We start from the raw sequence: 26,719 nt of genomic DNA, 5'->3' as shown, positions 1-26,719 counted from the left end.
TTTGCTGTTATAATGATAATTACAACGGCACTGGAAATCTCAACATCTGGACGGCTCTTTCTTATTTACCAGAATTAAAGATTATCTAGGAGGAGCTCATTTTCATATAAACGAGGACATTCAAAAAGCCATGACCGACTATCTGAACGTTTTAAAAGATAAGAACCTCGAACATTGTTTCAAGGAATGGAAAATAAACTTCATCCGTATATCGCTTCTCAAGGGAGCTACTTCTCAAGGAGGATTACTTTGATTTTCAAGGAGACGGAACTTAGAAGCATTTTTACAAATGTAATTTCATTCATTTTAGAGTAGCTCGCGTATGAGATAATAACGCAGAATAATCTTTTATTCGTCACAACAGAACTGTAAAAGTTCATTAAATAACGTTCATAACGTCATCTAACAACGTAAGTTACATTCAAGTAAAATAATGTTATCGATATCTTATTAATAGTCTAATATTCTTTATTATTAATTATCGATAACTTATTTATTTGTAAAATCTGTTGTACTTTATCGTAAAAAGTATCGTTACAATATATAACTAATTATATGTACGTAATTCATTTTTTGAACAGTGCTAACAAGTGTAACAATTTTTAAATTATTTAGTATTTATTGCCTGACGCCTTTTATGCCCTGCTAATTGCACACAAAAAGAAAGTTCTTTGTACAGTGATGCAGCTACTTACAACCCAATAGATTTATAATTAATTTACACAGCATTCACCCAGTTTTGATTCCGTCATGAAACCATATCGATCGAAAAGACCATTCTCATCGACGAATAGCATTACAATATTTACGAACAAATTTTGTACAGGGGCAACAACGTGTCGGCAAATTTACAGTCACGAGTGAATGCTTTGCTGCACAGTTATGCTCGTAACGCGCAACAAATATGCTCGAATTATTTGTAAGTTAGAAACTTCGCGCTGAAAGCATACCACGTTTCGCTATATTGCTTTTCAATAACGCGATTGTATCGAAAGCGAAAACGCGATCTGCTCGAAAAGTCTGCTTTCAATTCTTTCAGCTAATTAATCATAAAAATTGTACTTTACAATATTCCAGTTATGATATTTACTACAATATTTCCTATTTTTCATTGTCTTTAATATAAAAAAAACATATGCTAAATATTCTACATTATTTTAATAATTTATATGTAAAATTTCAGACTCTCCAAGCAAATTTTCACTTCTTTTTCTGCACCGATGCTAGTAAATTACGCGCAGCGTTACCAGAATTACCACAAACTACACTTTAAAGTATCCAAGTCACGTATAAATTCTACGATCGTTCGTTTTCAATAATTGACCAGGAATTTTCAATTTCTTTTGTCAGAGGCGTCGCGTCGAGAACCGTGATATATCGCAGAGGCTTCCATCGTTTACGTCCCCTGGTTCGAACGGTTAGCAGCCAGTGACCATATTTTTTCCCACGTATTTTAAAGGTGGTCAAAGCGAGACGAAGAGAAACGCAGAGGGAAAGAATTGGCAATTTGAGTAGCCCACTCGCATCTCCAGGTGACCTGCAGCCTCATAGTTGCTCGTGTGCCACGGTTCGACGCTCTTTTGATGTCAAATACATTCTCAACTAGAGGTATCGATAAGTAAACTAGCGTCACCTTGCTGGCACTCATCCTGTTGATACTTTATTCCCACGAAATATTCCTAATTAATAAGATTAGAGTCATCACCTTACTGGCACGCGTCCTGTTGATACTTTATTCCCAAGAAATAAGATTGAAGACTTTATTTGCAATCAATAAGATTAGAGTTATCACCCTACTGGCACTCTGATTCCCAAGAAATAAGATTGAAGTCCTTGTGCCACTACTTTAAAACTACATAGTATAAGAAGACCTGAGAATTGTCCAGTCTTTAGTCTTGATTAACCCTTCGGTCTGTACTGTTAAAACTCTGCATAAGAATCGTCCCGACATTATACTTTGTATTTGAAATATTAATTAAAGAGTCGAGTGAGCATTTTTTTTTAAATCACCTCATAACATATTACGTGACACTCTCGACGTAGAACAGTGGATGTGCGGATTTTATCGAGGAACTTGCTTGGCCCGCCGCCAGATCGCACGTGTAAGCTCGCCCGTGAAATCGTTCGATTCCAGGGCGAGTTCCACCTTCGTTTCACCAGCAGTTTCGTGTAAGCGATACAGCGAGAAACTGGTCGATTGATCTGATAACATTGTCACGTATCACAATTTCGTACCGTCCCAGCGGGAGACCAATGATTTTCGTGGGAATCGAATTAATTGTCCCGAACGGTGGACTTTATAGCGTATTGGAATTATCCTATACCAGTGGGCCATACAGGTGGAAATAGATGTCCGATGATAAAGAGCTTAGCAGTGACTTAGGCTGAAACGCAGCTCGATTTGAAACTAAATCGGAACTGGGACGGAACTGCGCTTGAATTCGAATGGAATTGAACTGGGACCGATACTGAAGTGGTATCGAATCGATGTTCAATAGATATCGAAGCGATACGAATCTGGTTAAGGATATGTGTATTCGATTTTGAAGCTCCCCCTTTTTTTTTTAAACAATAAGTCAGAGAACACTTTCGACGTGTCTGTTCTAGTGAATCGATTACACTTTGTGATACGTTGTGTATGGATTAATAAAAAGATAATTTAATTCCTATTTATTTGAGTTATTTTGAGTTATTTATATTTATTTGAGAGGTACTAAACTGGTATCGAATTGGTATTGAATAGATATCGAAGCGATACAAATCTGGTTAAGGATATGTGCGTTCGATTTTGAAGATCCCCCCTTTTTTGAAAACAATAAGTCAAGGAACACTTTCAACGTGTTTATTTTAGTGAATCGATTCCACTTTGTGATACATTGTGTACCAATTAATAAAAGAATAATTTAATTTATATTTATTCGAGTTATTTTGAGTTATTTATATTTACTTGAGAGATACTAAACTGGTATCGAGTAGATATTGAATAGATATAGAAGCGATACGAATTTGGTTAAGGAAATGTGTATTCCTTTTTTTTTAAACAATAAGTCAAAAAACACTTTCGACGTGCCTGTTCTAGTGAATCGATTTCACTTTGTGATACATTGAGCATGACTTAATAAAAAGATATATTTGAGTTTATGAGATTCTATTATATTTTCACGAATTATTATTCAGTTATTAAACTTCTGTTCATCCTGTGGACGTAACGAGAGTCGAACATGGCTTTGCACGGACTTTGAAGCTCGAACACGTCCTTATTAATTTCCGTAACGTCGCGCGTAAAAGTTTGAAGGTCTGTTTCGCGTTGTTCGAGGAACAGAGTAGCGACTGCTAGGGGAATGGTGTTTAACAGTTTACCTTGGACTCGAACGCAATGACTTCCCGCAATTCCCGCAAGAAAGCTCCGAAGAACGGCACCACTGGACATTCCGGCATTGCCAGAGCGCGAGCCAGCGCGTATTCATACTCGGTAGACAAAAGGGCCGACGAGAGACTTTCCAGAACTGGTACTGGCTCGGTCACGCTGTGCCAAAAGGGTTTCAGCTTGTTGGACCTGAAAAAGTATTTGCGTTTCATTAGAAACAGTGATCCCCTATTGTCGCGCGTACCATTTTGTTTCCATTGAATGAGACTCTCAACATGGCGGAGATTTAACCCCTTAGCCTATAATCACGAGTCTGACTCGTGTAAATAATTTGTGTCACAAGTGAAAACCACGATTCTAACTCGTGGTAAATAATTTGTGTTACAAACGAAAAGCACGAGACTAACTTGTGGTCAGGAACTTACGCATAAAATTCAGTGTATCACTGTCGAACCAGAGACGTTGTTCTTTACTTCACAATTACTTTTTTAGACTCGAAATGTACACGTTATGGCGGCCTTTCTACACTCGCCACTAGAGGGACATAATCGCTTAGTTTTCCGAAAGTGCACAATTTATTCCTTCCAATGTATACAACTTCTGACCTGTCACTAAGTTTCAGCGTCTAAGGCTTTGCCTGCTAGATAGCAGCACTGATGTTATGTAAGTAGACAAAGCTTGAAAAGTCAAATGTTCGCGCTGATTTTACACCCTTTAACAATAATGGACAAAGTAGATCATACTACTTAAGAAAAAGAAAGAAACAAACATATTGTAAACTAGATAAGTCGACGAGCCCAATAAATAGCCAATCGACTAAGGATAATTGTAACATAAAATAAGTTAGATTAAGCGTTTATATAACTCCCTATAATAACCCTATAATAACTAAATTTATTTAAAAAAAAAAAAAAAAATAGCAGCACTGATGAGTCCACTAGTAGACCCAAAACGAAACGTTCTTCTTTCTCTGCTCTTTCATTCGCAGCAAAATCGAAGCAACGCGCTTCAAAGTCATTACTTTCAATGTAAATATGTACTAATAATGTAAATTCAATGACATCAACGCTTATAGTTTCCCGTAAGTTTACATTTCTTTCTCTGTTTCAATATATACAACTTCTAACCTATCCCTATGATAATTCCACTACCAGACTCAAGACGAAACGTTCTTCCCTCTCTTTTCCTTCCTTCTCTCTTTAATTCGCAGCAAAACTGACGCAACGTGCTTCAACATTTCATAAGAATTGTACATTTTTGCGCCAATTCGAGCAGAAAGCTCAGCAACTAAATAACATGGAGCGCGACTGAACTTCTTGTTTACTTTGGCTCGCGCAATTGGCAGATTTTGTGTAGGCTAAGGGGTTAAATTCATTCGTAAGTTATTTACTCCATGAAAAAATGATCAGAACAGAGGTATTGTCGAGCTGTGAGAGAAAATACGAATTCCACACGGTCGAGAACCGCGAAGCAATTAAAGCAAGCTGTCTAATATTAAGTTAGAGGAGAGTGTCGCGAGTAACCGCGTTCGATCTGGGATCCACAACTCCCAGAGAGCGACGAGGGACGATCTGAAAATCCACGCGTTGCGAGACGAGACGCAAATGCAATAACACGTCCTTGTACGAAGTTTTGTTCCCGAATGAATCGAAATCGGAGAGCTATCGAGCGCGAGCGTTTATTTACATTTCACGATCAATCTAATGGACAAACGGGCAAACTGTCTGCAGCTACCAATCGTGTCTTTGATGCATTGGACAATGGAGTGCAAACGGTGAAGGAAAATTCTGCTGCGTTCTGTTTCACATTTATTTATTCGTCCTAAAAACCGACTGTATAGAGCTTTTCTCGACTGTATAGAGCTTTTTATTATTTTCATTGTATCGTAGGTTATTATTGAAACTAATAATAGTATATGTGGAAGCTTGTTTAATTTTGTTGCTTGATTCTGGAGTTTAATGTTGGACACACTTTATGACATTTGATCTGCGACGATTTTATGATTTTCTTAAAGGATCGTCGATGCTTGTAATTTTAAATATGATATTTGCAATTTTTATACACTGACACTTAGCTGTTTTAATTTTTAAGTAATTCGTAGAATAATTTTTAAATGAATACTTCTTTGAGATATACTTGAAAGGTTTTTTATTTTAAGGGTTGTGCGAGGTAGAAAATGGATCATTGCGAGCATTGTATTTCGAATTAAAAGGGTAACTTTTCATTTTTATATCTACTTCAGTGAAGTAAGTTTCATATTGGGATATTTCTAGGTATTTAAAGTTAAAACGATGCTAAGCACTCATTCGAGAGGTGTAAACCTTAGAAGTTATAAATGAAATATTTTGAAAAAATGTATGTCTGGGATGTAAATGCAAAATTTGTATCGGAGGCTTATAAAATAGTTTAATAAATCAGTTAGTAGTTTGAGATTGTATTGCATCTTTCTCAGAAAACGTATTCGATGGATGTATTTGTTCGAAACAACAACAAAAAAAAGGCAAAGAATACAGTACATTTGGAATTTTCATAGATAGAATTAAATGTTTTAAATTCAAGGAACACTCGAAATATAAATAAGATTTAAAGATCATCTTAATCTCGATATAAATATAAAAATAATTCCACAAACTATTCTATACATACCAATACCCCACTTGATCTCAAAATTAAGAATACTTAACTGTTTTAATTTTCTTATTCACATTTCTAAAAAGAAATCGAATTCTTCTCGAACAAGAACGTATTTTGCTTTACTCGATTCGATAGAAGCAAATAAATGCTTTTAATACTGAATGATTTTAATTTATCGCGTATATTATTCCATATATTTCATATATTATTTTTATATTTCACATATTACTATTCCATATATTATTATTATCCCATATATTTCATATATTATTATTATTTCACACATTATTATTCCATATATTTCAATACCACGCAACGCTTAACTATTAATATCGTCTTTAGAGACTGTTATCATGCATAGTAGAAGTCTCTGGGCGTAATGGCTTAGACTGGTGCGCGGAAAATTTCAACTATTCAGCTGATTGCATAGTTCCCGAAACTGGAACTCATGATTAAGCAGAAGCATATACTGGGGCAGTAATTCGTAAGTACAGTGGACGGCAATTCGGTACAATGACCGCTCGAGCAGCAACTTTTATCTTTTTGCGCGCCACCACCGATTGCGGGGTTGGTGGTTTTACGGTGTCAGCAATAAAAACTACTCTATTCTTCCATTCGCGGTCCCAGCGCGATCGCAACGTTGCCACTTAAGACTGAACTGCTTCTTTTTTTTCATTCCCTTCTTTTCTTCTTTCTCGCGTAAAAAAAAAAAAAAAACAGAGAGACTCGTGGCTTTCAACGATAACAGAAGAGACTGTCGGTGAATTTACCTTAATTGTTTTTCAAAATGCAAAGCTTATTGGGAGATTTAAGCGGCTATTAAAAAGATCTTTCGCTTGAAATAACTTGGAAGTTTCTAACCAAGAGCTTCGAAGCGTTGTTGCGCTTTAAAACTTCTGCGTTTATAAAATTGAATATAAATGCGGCTCGATGATTTTAAGTAGAGTTGCTGAATCAACTCTGGGTAATTTCGAAAAGGTCTGCAAAGTAGAAATTTATGAAAATCTGTCAGCGAGAAATTTATAATTTTAAAGCGTATTAGTTCCTCCTTTTCGTTGGAACGTTGACGAGGATAAATAATATAACTGAGACACAAAGTGATTTATGAAATTGCGCAACCAGCGTATAAAAGTAAAAATTGCGTGATAATGAAATATTAAATATTGTACGCGCAACGAGAAAAATAATTGTTAGAGATAAATTGTTTTCTATCGAAAGTGAAAAAGTATAATTAATTATACTAAAAAATATATTACTATATTATTATATTAAAAATATATTATAATACTAAAAAGTATAATTAATTGATTATTTGCGAACAATTAATTCGACTATTCAACCGCACATATTCGAATATAATCATTTAAACGAAAATGTGAATCTTCCTGAAATATTCTCTTATTAATTACGTTATTAGAACAAAACAGTTAAATTCGTTTTCTTTTTTAGTTTCTGAAGAAATTAATTTATTCTCGAATAATTTATCTATGAACCTCCATGATACTCGTCTCACTTAGGTGATCATAAATTCTTATAACTCCTAATACCCTCCATTATTCTACTACTTGTTGGGATCAAGTTTATCACTGTTTCAGACAGTTTAAATAATGAATGTCTTTGCGTGCATGCAAGTACGAACGAACGGATAACGTTTTCAAATGAAAAGATATCCATGTTTGATTCGGATAAACTGAAAGAGGTTCATTAATTATGAACTATAACGCAAAACATGATAATTAATTATGTCAGAGGCTGAAACACATTCTCTAAAGAAATGAATTATATTTCATTATTTATTACCATTACTAATGAATTTAGCAGTTAATTATACTGTGGTAACAACAAAAAATTCATAAAAATTCAATTTAATATTGATACTTTTGCAAGAAGAAAATTTTAATTGTATGCTGTTGTTTTAAATTGTATTTCACTTGTTAAGATTTTAAATTGTAAGTTTACAATTGAAAATTACTTCTAAAAGCTATTATGTCTATTGAAAACTGGTTCATTTGAAAGGGGTAGTAATTAAGAGGGAAATACTGGTTTTATAAATCGCCACTGTTAAGCACCAAGAACCAATGAACGTACTTGGATAAGTACAGCGATAAGTTCTTTAGTGAAGTACGAAGCAGCTTCTCGCTGGAATAGTGACTAATTGCAATTTGGAATAGCGTTTTGCTTCAATTATTCATCGCGAGATAATGGATTAACGGCAACCCGTTGGATTCCATCATTTCAATGAATTAAGATCAATCGAGTCTGACGATTAACGAAGCCAGAGACTGTAGCTTTAGTTTTGGACGAGTCTAACGAAATTTGCAATTATACATTAAACTTCTGTCGTTCTTTACACGTATTGATCGAATAATATTCTTGAAATTTATACTCGATTATCTTATTTATTTAAATTCTGTCGACACCTCGAGGATTTTGTAATTTTGTGCAAATATGTAGTATTAAATATAAATAAGATTTAATTAAAATTGTCTACACTCTTCCATACGTTCACATTCAATTATTTAAACGAAAAAGTAAATTTTCATTGATCATCCTCTGTTAATTATATTTCTAGATATTGACACAAGCAAACAATCAATTTCTATTCTTAATTCCTGAATTTCTCTGTATATCTCATGGCGCTTCAGTTTCACTTAATTTCAACATCTGATCATTTTTCAATCCCAGATTTATTCTCGAATGACTTCTAAATATGCGATAAATATTCTACTACTCAATCTCGAATTTATAATTATCAAAAATCGTAAGCATAGCTTTCCACTATGCGATATTATTTAATACGCGAAACAATTGGCTCGACGAACGGTCGAATAATTGGTTGAACCTGGGTTAATTAATCGCAGCGGATAAGCGAGCGCTCTGATTTAACGTCTGAGGGACTGGAAATAGAGAAAAGAGGGGGGGATGGCAGAGTTATGCGAGCCAGTCGGTAGGCATTCTGATTTAACACGTGAGAAGATGGGAGCGGTGAAACGACGTGGGGGGACGTGGGTTTACGCGGATAACTTACTTGAGGCCGGCAACAATTTCCATGGCTGAATTAAAGTTTCCGGTATTCCAACAGGTCTGAGCTATTCGCAGGAAACAGGACAATATCGCCTGTCTTTCTTCCACCGTTGAACCGCTGGTAATCGCGTGAGTGACCCATGAGCTTACCTAAAATTCCACATTAACAACGATCAACGTAATCCTCCGAGTAATTCGTAGATCAAACTATTCATACGCGTTGGAATATTTTAATGGGACTTGTTAATTACACTCGACGAGTTTCGATGCAAAATTATTCCAACAATTAGTTGTATTTAATTGGAAACTATAAAATGTATCTCATCGTTATTACTATTATTACTGTTATTATGTATAACTGATTTTTGTTTGTTGTCTGAAAATTATCTCAACAATTAGTTATATTTAATTAGAAATTATAAAACGAATGTTATCATTATTACTATTATTACTATTAGTACTGTTATTATACAATATATAACTGATTATCTGTTCTGTATAAGAATGCATCAGAATTAACTACATAAACAATAAATTTAGGTTCGTCTAGTGTATCTATGAAAAGTATTCACTGTGTTCACGTCTGACTTAAAACGATTTAAAATAAAAATGCATCTCGATACACTTCAAAGATTTAAACAGAAACGAACATTCTCTCATCGCGTTTCTTCCAGACAAAAATTAATTTCGATACATTTTCAGAGAGTAGCTTAACACGTTGACGCAAATGACGTCTATAGCCAATCTGAAGCCAATACGAAGTGTACTAACATATACACTTGTTAATTATTGAGTAACGTATCTAGAAAACAAGTGATAACACGTCAGATAGCATATTAGTTGGTTTTTTTTCGCTTCGAACCATTTGAGTATCCAGAGATAAATGACTGCTATAACAGTCGAAAAGTTTAATCCACTGAAATGGATGCAGTCGAAAGATGATTCTGCGAAGACGAACCATTTATTTTGTAAGAATTTTTTCATAAATTAATTTACAATCATCACGACGGTTATAGCCGTCATTTGCTTTGGGAACAGAAAAATGACGTGCTGAGCAAATGACGATTATAGCCGTCGAAAGTATTTCCGGGAAAAATTGTGGCAAAATGTGATAATTTTCACTTTCGAACGTACAACTTTTTTTTCATCTGGCAGTCATAAACAATCGAAAAAGGAAAACTGTTTCTGAGGGCGATCGTACTCGTAGTCAAAAATGTGCGTCAACGTGTTAAGCAACTGAGCTGAAAGACGTCCAGACTAGTAATTACCTCATTGAAACGATTGATGAGTGTCTGAACGGAGGAGAAGAGATTGGGTACAGGCCAGTTAGACTCTTCCTCGGTCTGGGTCGAGCTGTTGGCGGTGCTAGGATTGCAATAGCTGCGACTCGGCGACGGGGGTGGCCTGGCAGGTGTTTTCTGCGTGTTCTGATCATGTGCCACGTGCCTGAGGTACTCTTGCGGCGGTACCTGGTAGAACAGCTGGTACTCGGTCTCCGTCAACCTGAGCGCCACCTCCTCGGGGAAGTGCAGCAGCTTGTGCAGATCCTCCAGCTCCTCAGAGCTCTGAGGCGGCTGCGGCTGCGGCCGCTTCTCCAGCTCTAATTAAACATTTCACACGCGTCCACTTTAATAGATTGTCGTGTCGAGTGTCGCGTAATGCTGGTTCGCACTGACGCTTCTCGAGACGTGCGTGTGCACTACTGTTCGAAAGTTGAGTAACGAAAGTTGTGGATGATGGAATTTTATTGGTGTAATTCGAGTGTTTCTGAGATTGTAATTCTTTGTCTTTCTGAACGTTGGGCACTAACAGTAGAAAATTTTCATTTTAATGAAAGGTTTTGGAAAAGCATTAATTTCTCAAAAATGACTTGTAAATGATGGAGATAAGATCGTTTGCGATTGGTTTGAATTTTATTTGTGTAATTCAAGCGCTTCTAATTGTAATTCCTTGTCTTTTTGGACGTTGGGTACCAGTAATAGAAAATTTCTATTTTAATGGAAAATTTTGAGGAAACATTAATTTCTCAAGAATGACTTGTGAAGGATGGAGATAACGTTTAAGTTAGCTTTCTCGTTTGCGATTGGTTTGAATTTTATTCGTGTGATGTGGAATTACACAAAAAATTTGATTATCTGAACGACCATATATAAAGTAAATAATAAACTTGTAATTATAAACTCTGCTAATATCTGAATAAGGACTGATAAATCGTGACTATACTCGAAATCATATTTCATACTTAATAAAGAAACAAAAAATCTCAGTCTTTTTATATTTCATGTGGAACTCGTTTTTCATAAAAATACATTATTACTTGCAGTCATGCGTGTACGATGAAGTAATATATTCATGGTGCAAATTTTCATATGAACAAACGTTGCTAGAATTTACTCAGAAATTGTAAAAACTCGAGCAGAAATGGCGACAGGTATAAAAACAAGAGCGTATTGCTCGTTCGCGTGCTTCAGTCCGAGGAATGGCCAAAAGTACACAGGATGGCATTAAACCATTATTCGAAGCACGTCGGCGATTTAAAATCTGACCCAGTTCCATAAAAAATAATTAAGATTGGTGCGATTCGTTAAGCTCGAGCATACACGGGCGTAATACGCGTACACGGGTGCCCGCGGAACGTACGAGCGGCATCCATTTGCGATGACAACAACGAACACTCGAATTATTCCATGCGCGATACATTTAGCGAAAATATTATGGATTGCATTATTATAAGAGCGAATCGCATAACATTCTCTGCCCACATTCGATGCAAACGTTTCAGAGTGGCTCCAAATTGGATTTGAAGAATTTTTTTTCATGAATATTTATCGTTCAATTTGATCAAATTAGAAGTCAAGGTAAATGAAAAATGAAGAATGATAAAATTGTGTTTGAGTTTCTGTTTTTGGAAATATAACATTCTCTGGTCACATTCGATGCGAACGTTTCAGAGTGGTTTCAAACTGGATGGCAAATTTTTTTTTTATGAATATTTATCTTCTAATTTAATTAAATTAGAAATCAAGGTAAATGAATAAAATTAAGAATGATAAAATTGCGTTTGAGCTTCTGTTTTCGAGAAGAAAAAAATCACATTGGGAATCCTATCGAGAACGAGTGACAAAAATGTTTCAAAGTGGTTCCAAACTAGACAGCAATTCTGTTTCATGAATATTTATCATCTAATTTGATCAAATTAGAAGTGAAAGTAAATGAAAAATAAAGAATGATAAGATTGCATTTAAGTTTCTGTTTACGAGAAGAAAAAGATCACGTTGGAAATCCTATCGAGAACGAGTGAGAAAATTCTGTGTTGTGGAGAACAGAAGCACCCTCTGGTACTTATTGGCTTACGAACTGCTACTATTAACTAAGTAGCTGTACTCAGCACTAATAGCTACTTAATAGTAGTAGTTTGGAAGCCAATAATTGCAACAAGGTGTCTATGCGTTACTACACACTAGTGATGCGTATATGAGGAATTTCCAAAATGTAAATCCACGAATGCAATTCCGCCATTTTTTACCCTGCAGTCAAACTCATAATATGCTGAACGATATAAACGATATACGAAAATGAATAATAAAGTTGCAATTATAAATTCTGCTAATATCTGAATAATCATATAATAAATTAATAATAAAGTTATAATTATAAATTCTGCTAACATATTTATAAATCAAATATTTATTGCAAGATAGATCAATTAGAATTCTGCAACGAAATGAAAAATTCGATGATCTGAATAACCAGTTATAAAAATAACTGTTATAAAAATATCCTTCAACCTACATTCCGATGAATTTCAATAAATCCGAATTATTCAACCTCTTCACTGGTTCTCAATTTAAATATATATATACATACATTTACCATATTTATCACTGGATTGATCTTACAATACCAACTCGATTCACAATGCTATCTATTTATAAAAAAAAAGCAGAAGTAAAAAAATACGAAAAACAAATTATCAAAAAATCAAAGTACAACAAAAGGTTAGAAATCCTGATATATACCTGCACACACATTCTACAGAATCCTTAACCCTCTACGATCCCGTGTAACTTTCAGGTAACAATGAATGCATCTACACATTACCAAAGCAATCTCTATCTTCTCACAAGATGGCCTACGCGTCTTATCGCGCAATGTCTGTAAGTCAGCCAATAACAATATCGTTCTCAGCGTTTAGTAACCGGTAAAGTTAACGCCTTGCGAACTATCTGCAAATAAAAAAGATTCACAGCCCGTAGAGGTTAACACGCGAGGCGCGCCATCTACCAACCGCGTATCAACAACCACGCTAACGAAACCGCTAATTAAAGAATCGCACGCTGCGATAGGAAAAGGAAACAGTGGGCCAGACAGCGAATGGAGAAGAGTCGCGCGAAATAGTGCAATTAAAATCCGTGGACCAACCTTATCAGGTAATGGTTCGGCCACGTGGGGTGGAGGAAGCGGAAGTGGCTGTATTACTCGCCGTTGACGGTGATGAAAACGGCGGTTCCACCCACGGGTGGAGTCGCCACCGTTCACCGTTGAAATCAGCCCGACGACCACGACGGGTAATTCCCACGTAGTTTTCCAGCCTGCATCACGATGACTCCATTGACCTCTGGTGAACAAGATCGCGCCAGGACAGCTCCTTCCTTCCCCCTCTCCTCGTCCGTCCTGCCCTCCTCCAGTTTCTCTCCTATCTTACTGTCGCCCACGTCCCTTCGTTGACCTACAAGTAAGAAGAGAAAACTCGGTCGATAATTTGAATTTATTTGGCGTCAAGAGAAATGGTGAGCTTTATGGAATGTTTGAATATGGTTTTTGCTATTTATTTCAGGTTTGGGAATTTTAGTGGTGTTCGAGGGGTTGCTGTCAGCTGATTTGTAAGTTCGAGGGAATTCTAAAGGTGATGAAATTTGTGGAATGTTCGAATATTCTTTCTTTGCTATTTATTTTAGTTTCTGAAATTTTAGTGGCGTTCCAGGGGTCGCTGCTCTAGCGTGATTTGTAATTTTAAGGGGAATTCTAAAGATGACGAGATTCGTGGATGTTCGAATTTTTTTTTGCCATTAGTGCTGTTTGAGGGGTCGCTGCCAGCGTGATTTGTAATTTCAAGGAGAATATAAAGGTGACGAGATTCGTGGAATATTTGAATATTCTTTTTCCGACATTTATTTTAGTTTCTGGAATTTTAGTGCCCTTTGAGGGGTGGCCACTAGCGTGATTTGTAATTTTTAAATCTATTCTAATTCTAAAGATTTCTAAGGAATTCTAAAGATGACGAAATTCGTAGAATGTTCGAATATTCTTTTTTGTCATTTATTTAAGTTTTTGGAATTTTAGTGTCGTTTCAGGAGTCGCTGCCATCGTGATTTATAAGTTCAAGTGGAATTCTAAAGAATGGCGACACGCGTGCTTGAAATAAATATTGTTAAGGTATACGATTAGAAAATAATTCTATGTAATTATATTTAACTTTCTATTTAATTTTTAGACTTGTAAATGTTGAAAAAAATAGATAGCACAAGATAATTTTAATGAATATAATACAAACGAATCACGTAATACGCACTTCAATGAATCACTCTAGATATTAATTAATTAATATTGATACATCTGACGGTTTTAATTTATTAAATTGACAATCTGTGCTGTACAATGAAATGAAACAATATTGTCTTTGTGATACGCAGGATGTATGCGAACCGCTGGCGCAAAACAGGAAGTGATATGCAAATCTGTATAGAAAAATTAAAGGAAAATATAGAAGGACATTTTTCCTAGCAATTTTTTTCTACTTCCGTTTGTTACATACGAGATATTACAAGCTTATGGTATGTTTAATTAGTTTCTGTAATTTATAAAGAATTTTGATAACAGTTGACTGAAAGTAATTCTCGATTACAGTAAAATTATTCAAATACCAACAATAAAAGAGAAGACCAATTGAATATTGGATAAGGATCGTTAATTATATCGAATGAATGAAAGTTATAAAGAGATACCAGGTAATTATAATAAAATCGATCGGGAGTGTATTAATAAGAGACTATGCTAATGCTCTTGATCAAATAATTAATTTTAATTTCGTTTGACTATTCTTGCGAATCTGAAACGATAAAAGTAGTTATATCTCGAGTTTAAATTAGAAAATATATACAAAAATGTCACTATTAATAATAATAATTCCAGATTAATATTTTCTAACGTATTTCCAAAAATCTATCTATCAATTGAAACGAGCCACTTAGTTAACTTTGAACTTAATCTATTCATTAATTATGTAATTATGTAATTATTAATATTTATAAATTCATTTGGTGTCAGGTGAAGCTACTAATGTGTTAACGTGTTTTCAAAAATTGGCCAATATAAGAATCTAATATATCAATTGGAACAAGCTATTTACAATATTTAATGTCTCCATCTCTCCATCTTTCTTCACTTCGAAAGTCAAGATACTTTCTTCCACCATGCACCAATAGGATCCAAAACGACCACGATAATCGCCACAAACTATAATGTACACGTACATCCATCACACATGCGTACGAATGAGAAAACCTGAAAAGATACGAACTTTCACCGAGGGAAAATAAATAAAAGAGTAGCATACAGTAAAAATGAAGTTGATCGTCGCTGAAGATCTCGTTATTGGTAAAATTTAGCTTGAAAATTTGAAAAGCACACGCGCGTTCGAGCGTACAGCGAGCGTCTGAACGTGTGGCTGCAATCGATAGATTGTTCCGCATGAAAAAATCAGGCGAAAATGTGGACCAGCGTGTTTCCGTGAAACTATTTCCGAATCGAGTCGACGGATCGATGGGACAATTAAATCGAACCTTCGACGTGGATTTGGCGAACGGAGTTTAACTTGAGCGTGCGAGCTTCGTGGCGATTAGAGCCGACTTTCAAGGGATAATAACTTTCGATTATGACTCCGATGTATCGTGGCAAATGGTTAAATCTGAGTGCTGAGTAAAAAGAACCAATTGAAGTGTCTGGAAAGTATAACGGTAAATATTTGAAGATCGATAGAGCCATTGGATTGGTCAAAAGGGTTTCTAATAAATTTAAGAGGGATAAATGAAATGGGTTAACTATGTGATATGCAATAATCTTGATTAATTTTCAGCTTTTTATTTAGTTAATTGTGTGTTATTAGTTAATTATTAGTTAATCACGTGTTATTAGATAATTATTAGTTAATAATTACTTGATCACACGTTATTACTTAATTATTAACTAATTACATTTTTCAGTTTTTATCCAATCAGTTATATAATATTGCTCGAGATATGGATAAGAAAAAAATAACTGAGCTAGTTTCATTTGTATATTGAAAGAGTATAGCGATAACTGATCTTCGACGTGGTTATTTCTAGCGGCCATTTTGTCGGCGCGGAGTCGCTGCGCCTGCAGAACGGCAACCAGGAATTAGTTTAGCAGACGACGGTACACTACTGCGTGCTGCTGCTTCCGTTAGTGCCTCTCGTGTTTGCTACCTTGTTACCGCGTGCAACTGCACGCGTGCACTAGTTTCACCTGGCACCGAATGAATTTATAAATATTAATAATTACAGTACATAATTAATGAATAAATTAAGTTCATATTATGTTTGACTGCTAAGTTTCTCTTCTTTCTTCAATTTTCTTGCAGTTCTTCGTGTTCGAGGGTTAAGAAGGAGGTTTTTGGCGAAAGTGACCACTGCTTTTCGACGTTGAAATTAGGGGCTGAAGATGAACGCGATGCGAGGGAAAAGAGCCTTCAGCGAGTTCAATTAAATTTTGGTAACAGTTATTGTGATATTAATATTTATGCGTTTTAATTTGGTAATAGTAATAGTAACATTAACGCGTTTTAATGTGGTAATAGTAATAGTAACATTAATGCATTTTAATTTGGTAATAGTAATAGTAACATTATTTCCTTCTAATTTGGTAATAATAATAGTAATATTAACGCATAACTTTTTAATTTTCAGTAAATATTATTAACGTCAATAGATCACACATTTATCGTACAACCGTGTAGACAAAATTAATCAAAAACTTATAATTTGAACATCGCACGTGTAGTTACAATACAAACTTGAATAAAATTTCACAAAATTTCGACCAGTTCAGCGGGCATAAAACGATCATACATTCCTTATTTCTTCAAATGAATGATTTCTTTTGTAACACAAAGCGATCATTCATTCCTCAGCCTCGCCCACGTGCGATCTCAAAACTGGAACGTAGAGCAGGATCGAGTGCTGTTCGCGACACGATCGTTTACGAGGATTCGCTGGTTATTCGAGTGACTTTCGCTCGTTCTCGAGTCCGTTTCTCTCTCTCTTCAGAGAGATTCGTTTCTGAAGGGAACCGTTCCTGTGTTTGTCGTGCGGAGGATTCGGGCATCGCCAGGAGGAAGTTTCGGCGAGCGCAGCCACTCGTTAATCCTTAAAGCGGCGGGGGCCTTAGCAGTGCTAGCTGCGAACTATCGTCCACGGACGCAGAGCTCTTTTAAACGACCCTCCGTGGAGCAATGTTCAATTTCTCCGTTTTAGCGGTCTTTTTGCGTGCTAGTTCAACTGCTGTTCCGACTCTAACATTTTTTATTTCCATTTTTAGAGCTTATTATTGTTACTAAGAAATTTGGTTTCATTGCGATGATAAAGTGAGTGAACTGTTTGTTATTATATTTTAAAAGTATTCTACGGTGTTTGTTCATTAAATCATTAATTTGAGTAGAGAGAACTGAGTTCAAACTAGTAAGTGAGTTTCTGGCAATGTTAAATTTCTGCGTTTAAGTTTAACTGCTGGGCTAGATAACATTTTTAATTTCGATTTTCAACACTCATTATTGTTAACAAGAAATTTAATTTCGCTTATAACAATAACGGGAGCAATCAGTTTGCTATTATATTTCAAAAGTGATCCATGGTATTCGTTTCTTAAATGATTAATACGATTAACTAAAATTTAAGTAAAGAGAACCAATTCCAAAATAGTTAACCGAAAAGTTTTCTAATTTTGAAATTACACGAAACGACAGAATCGCTCAGACGGACGCGAAATTGTATTCTCAGGCTGCTCCTCTGGCTCCTCTTTCGTTTCATTTGTTCTGGAGGCAGCAGAGAAGTCGCGTTAAAATAAAGGAGGGTCGTTAGATGGCAATCAAGGCCGCCTTCACCGTTTCCGGCCGACCGCTTGCCGAAGTGTGAGCAAACAACGAGAAATTCGATGGAAATGCCTTCGCGCGGTTTCTTTGACCACCTTTTCAGTTTTACCGCGATCAAACACCCACACACGCTCAAAGGAGAATCAATTTCATCCTCGTGGAAAACCCTGAAATATCGCCAACGAGCACTTTCGAAAAGATTGCGTTCAAACTTTCGATCATCTCGAGGTTAAAACAAAACTACTATTCTTTTTATTAAACTCGAACGTTTCAAGTTTTTATTGTAGTTGTACGTGCGCGTGCGATGTTTAAATTATCATTTTTTTATTAGTTTTGCCTACATGGTTCTACAATTGGATAAATATGTGATTTATTGATGTTAGTAATGTTTATTGAAATGTTTTGATATTTGATAAATTATTCTTACTGAATATTAAAAAGAGATGCGTTAATATTAATATTATTATTACAATTATCAAATGAAATTTGTATAATAAATAAACGTTATAATAAAATTAGAAATTTACTTAACAGATTTGACTATTTTGAACTCAGTTCTCTCTACTGAAATTTTAGTTAATCAAATTAATGGTTTAACAAACAAATACCATGGATCACTTTTAGAATGCCCAATCACAGGTCTTTAAAGAAGAAAATATAATAGCAAACATAATTGAAATGAAACGAAATTTTCTATTAACAATAATCAATGCTATTATGATGTAATTTAAAAATTAGAAAACTTTTTGTAGATGATGAATATAACCATAAGTACATATATATAACGAACATAGCAATGAGTAACCATATATAAAAGTACTTAATAAAAATTTAATAAAATACGCAATACGTAAAATAAAACGTAAAGAAAAATCAGAACGAATTTTCTCAACGAAATTCACCTACATACAAATTTTATTCTTTTCTTCAGACATTCTCGCGTGTACGCAATAAACATTCATACACGTTATGATACGCTATGACACACTAGATAAGAATTTGCATAGAAAACTATTCGTAAGTGATGAATATAACTGAGTACACGATTGTGTCATTTAATGTAATTTAAAAATTAGAAAACTTTTCATATATGATGAACATAACAATGAGTAACCATGTATAAAAGTACTCAATAAAAATTTAATAAAATACGTAATACGTATAAAAAAATACGTACAAAAATTAGAACGAATTTTCTCAACGAAATTCACCTACATACAAATTTTATTCTTTTCTTCAGACATTCTCGCGTGTACGCAATAAACATTCATACACGTTACGATACGCTATGACACACTAAATAAGAATTTGCGTGTATCGCGTGGCAGTTTTGATTACGTACTGCGAACGCAACGGGTGGTACTTAGCTGAACGGAAACAGGGTGCGAAACGATTCGAGAGGCGATTTCCCGAGTACGGTTTTCACGCGAGTACCCCGTTTCATCCCCCAGCACCTCGTTCACTTCGCTCGAGCTCTACGCGTTCTCGCCTTCTTTGTTTGCTATCCTTTCAGCAGCGAAGAAATTCCTGTTACGTGGTCCACGGTTAACCCTGCTATCCTTTGCGAACTTCGATCCATTCTTATTCTTGCGAAATTTCGACTGGTTCTAAGTAGAAATGAGTTTCTAAGGAGAAGTTTGGTTTTTGAAGTGTCTTTTGGATTGGTCAATGCAAAGAAATTCTTGTTACGTGGTTCACGGTTATCCCTGCTATCCTTTGCGAACTTCGATCCATTCTTATTCTTGCGAAATTTCGACTGGTTCTAAGTAGAAATGAGTTTCTAAGGAGAAGTTTGGTTTTTGAAGAGTCTTTTGGATTGGTCAATGCAAAGAAATTCTTGTTACGTGGTTCACGGTTATCCCTGCTATCCTTTGCGAACTTCGATCCATTCTTATTCTTGCGAAATTTCGACTGGTTCTAAGTAGAAATGAGTTTCTAAGGAGAACTTTGGTTTTTGAAGAGTCTTTTGGATTGGTCAATGCAAAGAAATTCTTGTTACGTGGTTCACGGTTATCCCTGCTATCCTTTGCGAACTACGATCCATTCTTATTCTTGCGAAATTTCGACTGGTTCTAAGTAGAAATGAGTTTCTAAGGAGAACTTTGGTTTTTGAAGAGTCTTTTGGATTGGTCAATGCAAAGAAATTCTTGTTACGTGGTTCACGGTTATCCCTGCTATCCTTTGCGAACTTCGATCCATTCTTATTCTTGCGAAATTTCGTCTGGTTCTAAGTAAAAGTTTGGTTTTTCAAAAGTTTTTTGAATTGATCAGCGCAAAGAAATTCGATCCCTCGCGAAGTTCGATCGCTGAACGTATCAGTCTTATTCTTGCGGTACTTCGACTGCTTTTTAAGTAGAAATGAGTTTCTAAGGAGAAGTTTGGTTTTTGAAGAGTCTTTTGGATTGGTCAATGCAAAGAAATTCTTGTTACGTGGTTCACGGTTATCCCTGCTATCCTTTGCGAACTTCGATCCATTCTTATTCTTGCGAAATTTCGACTGGTTCTAAGTAGAAGTTTGGTTTTTCAAAAGTTTTTTGAATTGATCAGCGCAAAGAAATTCGATCCCTCGCGAAGTTCGATCGCTGAACGTATCAGTCTTATTCTTGCGATACTTCGACTATTTTTAACTAGAAATGAGCTTCTAAGTAGAAGAAGTTTATTTTTTGAAGAATTTTTTGAATTGGTCGACGCAAAGAAATTTCAATTACATGGTTCACGTTTATTCCTAGCATCCTTTATGGAGTTCGATTGCTGAACGTATCATTCTTATTCTTGCGATATTTCGACTGTTTCTAGCTAGAAATGAGTTTCTAAGTAGAAGTTTAATTTTTAAAGAATTGTTTGAATTGGTCAACGCAAAGAAATTCCCATTACGTGGATCATGTTTATCCCTGGTATCGCAAAACGTATCACTCTTATCCTTGCGATTTTTATTTCGACTGCTTCTAATTATAATTGTTTCTGAGTAGAAATAAGTGGAAGAAGTTTATTTTTTTAAGAGTATTTCGAGAGAAGTTCGTTGCATAATCTGTTAAATAATTTTTAAACGGATACTTCTTTGAGACATAACTGAAAGCTTTTTTATTTTAAGGGTTGCGCGAGGTTGGGAATGGATCTTTGCAAGCATTGTATTACTATTCTATGCATATCAATACTCAACTTTTTCTCGAAACTTAATTTACTAACTTAACTTACTAATACTGTTGCAGAAATCAAGGTAGATCAAAACGAAACATGTCGAGTGCCATTCAACAATTTCAGAAATCCGTTTAAGATCATAGCTTGGTACTTGAGGATTCCTTGTTACGAGGTAATCCAGCGCAAGACATGTATTACGTCTAGTTAACGCGGTAATTAATTATCTATCCGCATGCATTATTACGCGGTGGTACGCTGTTTATTAACGCTGGGTACCGTCGAGATATTTACTTGAAATATTGAACAGCGATGCGCACGCGTATATCCATATCGTATTCTCACGAGTACTGCATTTATTGGCATAGCTTACGAGGCTGCCTCCAAATTATCTATTCAAGATACCGCGGATTACACAAGACCAGACTATTGTTTCCGAGCGAGCAGTTCATATTATTGCGTAGAACCGATGCCACTGTTCTCCATTCGTTCCTGATGGAATCTCACAGCATGCACGGAGAATTTTCCTTCCTGAAGTGCTTCTCTGACGGCTGTTAAATGTCTTCGTTTACTGGGAAGAATCATAAATGAGAAATCGCTGGAGGAAGTCATGTCAGTTCGTCTTAAATAAATAAATTAAATAATATAATTAAATATAACTGATCAGTTCGTTTTAATAATATCGCGGATACTTATTTATAACACACATCGTATTAGGTTTTGTTCTTACAATAAAGTTTTTAAATCTATCAGAATTCCTGCATCATCATAAAAGCCCTCTTTTAATCTAATATTAGTGTTTTTCGCTATTCCCTATGTTATTTGAAAGAAATTCATTTGTTAAATACTTTCAAATAATTTCTAGTTCTAATTAGAATTCTATTATAATTCTAGATTACCTGTTCCTTCCACAGCGATTTGTCAAACATTATTATAATCACATTTACCAAATTCTCCCAAGAAAGTCTAAAACTTCGCAATCTAATTAAAACATTGTTCTCCAACTAAGGTGAAAACCGATAGGACGGAAGTGTCCAAAACGTTAACGTTTGTGGTGATCCTCTGAGATTCGTCACCAGATGGACATCGACACTCACAATTTCTCGAATGTGCACATTTCCTTTTCTGTTTCAATATATAGGTAGCAGCACTGATGAGTCCATTAGCAAGCCCAAGACGAAACGTTCTTTCCTCTCTTTTTCTTCCTTCTCTCCTCTTTAATTCGCAGCAAAATCGAAGCAACGCACTTTAATGTAAAGAAATGCATTACCTTAAATACTTTAAAATAATTTCTAACTCTAATTAGAATACTATTATAACTCCAGATCATCCGTTCTTTCCACAGCGATTTGCCAAATGTTAATATTTACCAAATTCTCCCAAGAAAGTCTAAAAGTTCGCAAAAAAATCTAATTAAAACATCGTTCTCTAGCTAAGATAAAAACCAATAGAATGAAAGCTGACGTTCATCGTACAGATAAAAAAAATCGTTATCATTTTCGAATTCTATTACCTCGTTAAAAAATTCACCCTTGTAATCCCAAAATAAGACACAAACGCGAATTTCCATGTAGAAAAACAGTGAAAACGAAGAGAAATTCCATGAAATTCCGTAACATTACATTCTTGCTGATTTCGAGCCGCTAACAAAATTTCTCTCGTTTGCACTTCGCATGCTGTACGATATTGTAGCGCTGTCCTGTTTACCCGCTACAGATTTTATGAAAGCTGCGAGGGTTGCCCAGGAAAACTCCTCCAGGGGGGTGGATCGGTGAATGTTCAGTAACTTTTCAAGTTTATTAGTCTCGAGGGTGGCGCTCGTGTTCTTATTGAAACAAACTTCTGGCCCAGCTGACTAATTGGCGGATACGTTTCTTTCCTTCTCGATGGCTACGATTCTTACGACTTTTACGCTTAACTACTTTGCAATCGATTCGATTGGGGCGAGTATAAATGCACTTCCATGAATCCGTTTTCACGCAACAGATGGTCATGAATCGAATGCTTACGTAAAAGTGAAGCTGCAATTTAAAATTGCAATATTTGTAAGAGATTGTATATGATAATAATAAATTTATATTAATATCTTTTGCACTGTATTTTCATTTTTATGTACTGTCAGAGATTGAAGTTTGATAAATGTAGATTTAATTTGATTTGAAAATTGAAGAAAAGTTGTTCGTTTTCAGGAAAAATGTGAGAATTTATATATTTGCGTACGTGATTGCTTTTTTTTTTTAATAAAAATGAGAATTACTTTTGAAAGGTTCTTTATTTTTTTTAAACAAAACTGAGAATTACTTATGAAAGGTTTTTTTTTTATTTTAAACAGAACTGAGAATTACTTTTGAAAGATTTTTATATTTTTTTTTAGACAGAACTGAGAGTTACTTTTGAAAGGTTTTTATATTTTTTCTAAACAGAACTGAGGATTACTTTTGAAAGTTTTTATATTTTTTTTAGAGAGGACTGAGAATTACTTTTGGACGGTTTTTATATTTCTTTAAAACAGAACTGAGAATTACTTTTGGAAGGTTTTTTTATTTTCTTTAAACAGAACTGAGACTTAGTTTTGAAAAATATTTTTATTTTTTTAAAACAGGACTGAAAATTACTTTTGAAGGATTTTTTTATTTTTTTTTAAACAGAACCGAGAATTAGTTTTGAAGGGTTTTTCTATTTTTTTCAAACAGAACTGAGAATTACTTTTGAAGGATTTTTTATTTTTTTAAAACAGAAATGAGAATTGCTTTTGCAAGGTTTCTTTATTTTTTGTTACTGTTAACGAATAACGACTTGTCAACGGTAGCCTTGAATACTCAGTGCTCTGAACGACTCGAAGTAAGCTTGTTCCAGGCAGAGCCATTTATTTTCATTCGCAGCTGACCTCTGTTTATGCTTAGAATCGAACGGAATACATTATATCGCTGTATTAGCATTCGCAAATAACGCACCGTATTAATCCGTATTTGTCTGCCGGACAAACACGTCAATTCTGCTAATCAATCTTCATGTCCGCGAACTAAACGATCGGGAATCGATGCGATTTAAATAAATGTCATTTACATGGACGACTGTAGGCGTCAATTAACTACAGCCTTATTGTGTTCTTGCTCGATGAAGTGTGGCATCATCGATTGTTTCCGTCCAACTCCAATACCTTGTTACACGAACCTCGTCGATGTACTGACAATTTTCATACTGTAAATCGTGGATAACATGCGGGTACGTTGTCTCTGAAAATTTCTCAATTTGTTATTATTCAATGAAAGAAAGTTTATTGCAAAATAAATGAATCTTTTTGTCAAACTTCTATTGTGAACTAATCTATTGTGAAAAGACACTGTTATACTTAATATTAGCTATATAAGTAATATTTTTACTATATATATTTATTAATTTTTGGATAGATGATATGAACATTATAAAAATTCCTTTTTCAAATTAATTCTTTTGCTTTTCTTTTTTCTTCTTTGAAAGATAATAATAAAACATTTGATCACCCCACTGTTAAATTTGTGGTACATTACAGAATGTAATTATAAAATTATCCTAAGAATAGTATACTTTCTCTTTTTTTATTTTTTTTTAGTATTTTATATTGTATTTATATTTTACTTAAAGCACTGTATCGACAAGTCGTTATTCACTAAAAGTAAAAAAAAACCTTTCAAAAGTAATTCTCATTTCTGTTAAAAAAAAAAAAGTAATTACATACACAACATAAAATCTATTTGAATTAACATATTTCATGAAAATAAAGCAACTTTTCTTCAATTGTCAAATTAAATTAAAGCAATATTTACAACACCTTAATCTTCAACAGTATATATTTATTTTATACCCAAATAAATATTTATTTACTTGTTTAGTTTTATAACCAAACAAACATTACCAAATCCCCTTGCTCATCGACTTCAAACAACAAATAACCCAATTTAAAACTGAAAATGACCAAAGTTTCTTCAATTCTCAAATCAAATTAAAGCAATGTTTACAACACCTAAATCTTCAACAGGATATATTTATTTTATACCCAAATAAATATATATTTACTTGTTTAGTTATAAAACTAAACAAACATTACCTAATCCCGTAGTTCGTCGCCTTCAAACAACAAATGACCCAATTTAAAACTGCAAACCGCAAGTAATAGCAGGAGAAAATTTCTGAAAGCCATTACGGATGATTTCGACAACGAATTCCCAAGCAATCGATCAGAACGTATACGAAACTGGCGGTGAAAAGAATATGTGACCCGAGCGCAGAAGTATTTTGGAAAATTGGTAGATCGACGGGGCCGGCTCTATCAACAACCGCAAGTCCCGCCAGGCTTCCATTGCCGCTCGTTTTGTTCCCTCTTTTTTCGGCTCTTCGGACATTTTTATTTTTTCATGGAGCACAGAGCCTAGTTTTTGCGTTGCGGATATTATGGTGCAATATCGAGCGCGTTTAAAGCTGACATAGCCGACCAGAAAACTCGGTGAATGCTCAACCCTTTCGCGTTCAACGATCACCTAATCGAACCAGCCCATTTGCAGTGAAACCTGTTTCTGTGCGGTGGATGGGGACCGCGTAAAAGAAATATTTAATACAAAATTAATATTTAGTACAAAAAATAGTTGGAAATTTTACTAATACTTGCATTAATAAACAACTTTGTACGATATACTAACTAAAATTTTTTTTGCGGCGTATAGGGACCGCATAAAAGAAATATTTAATACAAAATTAATATGTAATACAAAAAATATTTGGAAATTTTACTAATACTTGCATATAATAAACAACTTTGCAAGATATATTAACTAAAATTTTTTTTGCGGTGGATAGGGACCGCATAAAAGAAATATTTAATACAAAAAAATATTTGGAAATTTTACTAATACTTGCATATAAGTATTAGTAGATATACTAACTAATTTTTCTTTTTTGCTGCAAACAGGGACCGCATAAAAGAAATATTTAATACAAAAAATATTTGCAAATTTTACTAATACTTGCATATAAGTATTAGTAGATATACTAACTAATTTTTCTTTTTTGCTGCAAACAGGGACCGCATAAAAGAAATATTTAATACAAAAAATATTTGCAAATTTTACTAATACTTGCTATAATAAACAACTCTGTACGATATACTAACTAAAATTTTTTTATGATACAGAATGGGACCGCATAAAAGAAATCGTACAGAAAAATATTTGGAAATTTTACTAATGCTTGCATATAATAAACAACTTTGTACGATATGCTATCTAAAATTTTTTTTATGCTGCAAACAGGGACCGCATAAAAAAAGTCGCGCTTAGAAAACACATCAATTATTTACGAAATAGATAAGAGAATGCATTCAATTAAATTAAATAATTAAATTATACCTGGAAAAATTG

General features: G+C 34.5%; 2 protein-coding genes and 1 long non-coding RNA gene across 3 annotated transcripts in view; all 3 read right to left on the bottom strand.

The window, feature by feature from the left end:
- LOC143430864 (1-phosphatidylinositol 4,5-bisphosphate phosphodiesterase epsilon-1) overlaps positions 1–9,159 on the bottom strand; it is a 38,570-nt gene extending 29,411 nt beyond the window's left edge. Inside the window, exons 1-2 of the mRNA XM_076907334.1 lie at positions 9,030–9,159; positions 3,361–3,556 (exon numbers count right to left, since the gene is read on the bottom strand). Coding sequence (XP_076763449.1) covers positions 3,361–3,556; positions 9,030–9,052 — 219 coding nt within the window. The 5' untranslated portion in view covers positions 9,053–9,159. The remainder of the gene's footprint in view (positions 1–3,360; positions 3,557–9,029) is intronic.
- The window catches only part of LOC143430877 (thiol S-methyltransferase TMT1B-like), a 257,467-nt gene that overhangs the window by 10,921 nt on the left and 219,827 nt on the right, over positions 1–26,719 (bottom strand). The window lies entirely within an intron of this gene.
- LOC143430882 (uncharacterized) lies at positions 9,048–13,690 on the bottom strand. The gene is made up of 3 exons (XR_013102658.1): positions 13,448–13,690; positions 10,294–10,625; positions 9,048–9,175 (listed from the first exon to the last, which is right to left on the bottom strand). It is a non-coding gene; the product is annotated as an uncharacterized LOC143430882 (long non-coding RNA).

Source organism: Xylocopa sonorina, chromosome 15, assembly GCF_050948175.1.
Source record: "Xylocopa sonorina isolate GNS202 chromosome 15, iyXylSono1_principal, whole genome shotgun sequence".
Lineage (NCBI taxonomy): Eukaryota > Metazoa > Arthropoda > Insecta > Hymenoptera > Apidae > Xylocopa > Xylocopa sonorina.
Note: the sequence above shows the minus strand (reverse complement) of the source record. Positions and strands in the feature narration are given on the sequence as shown.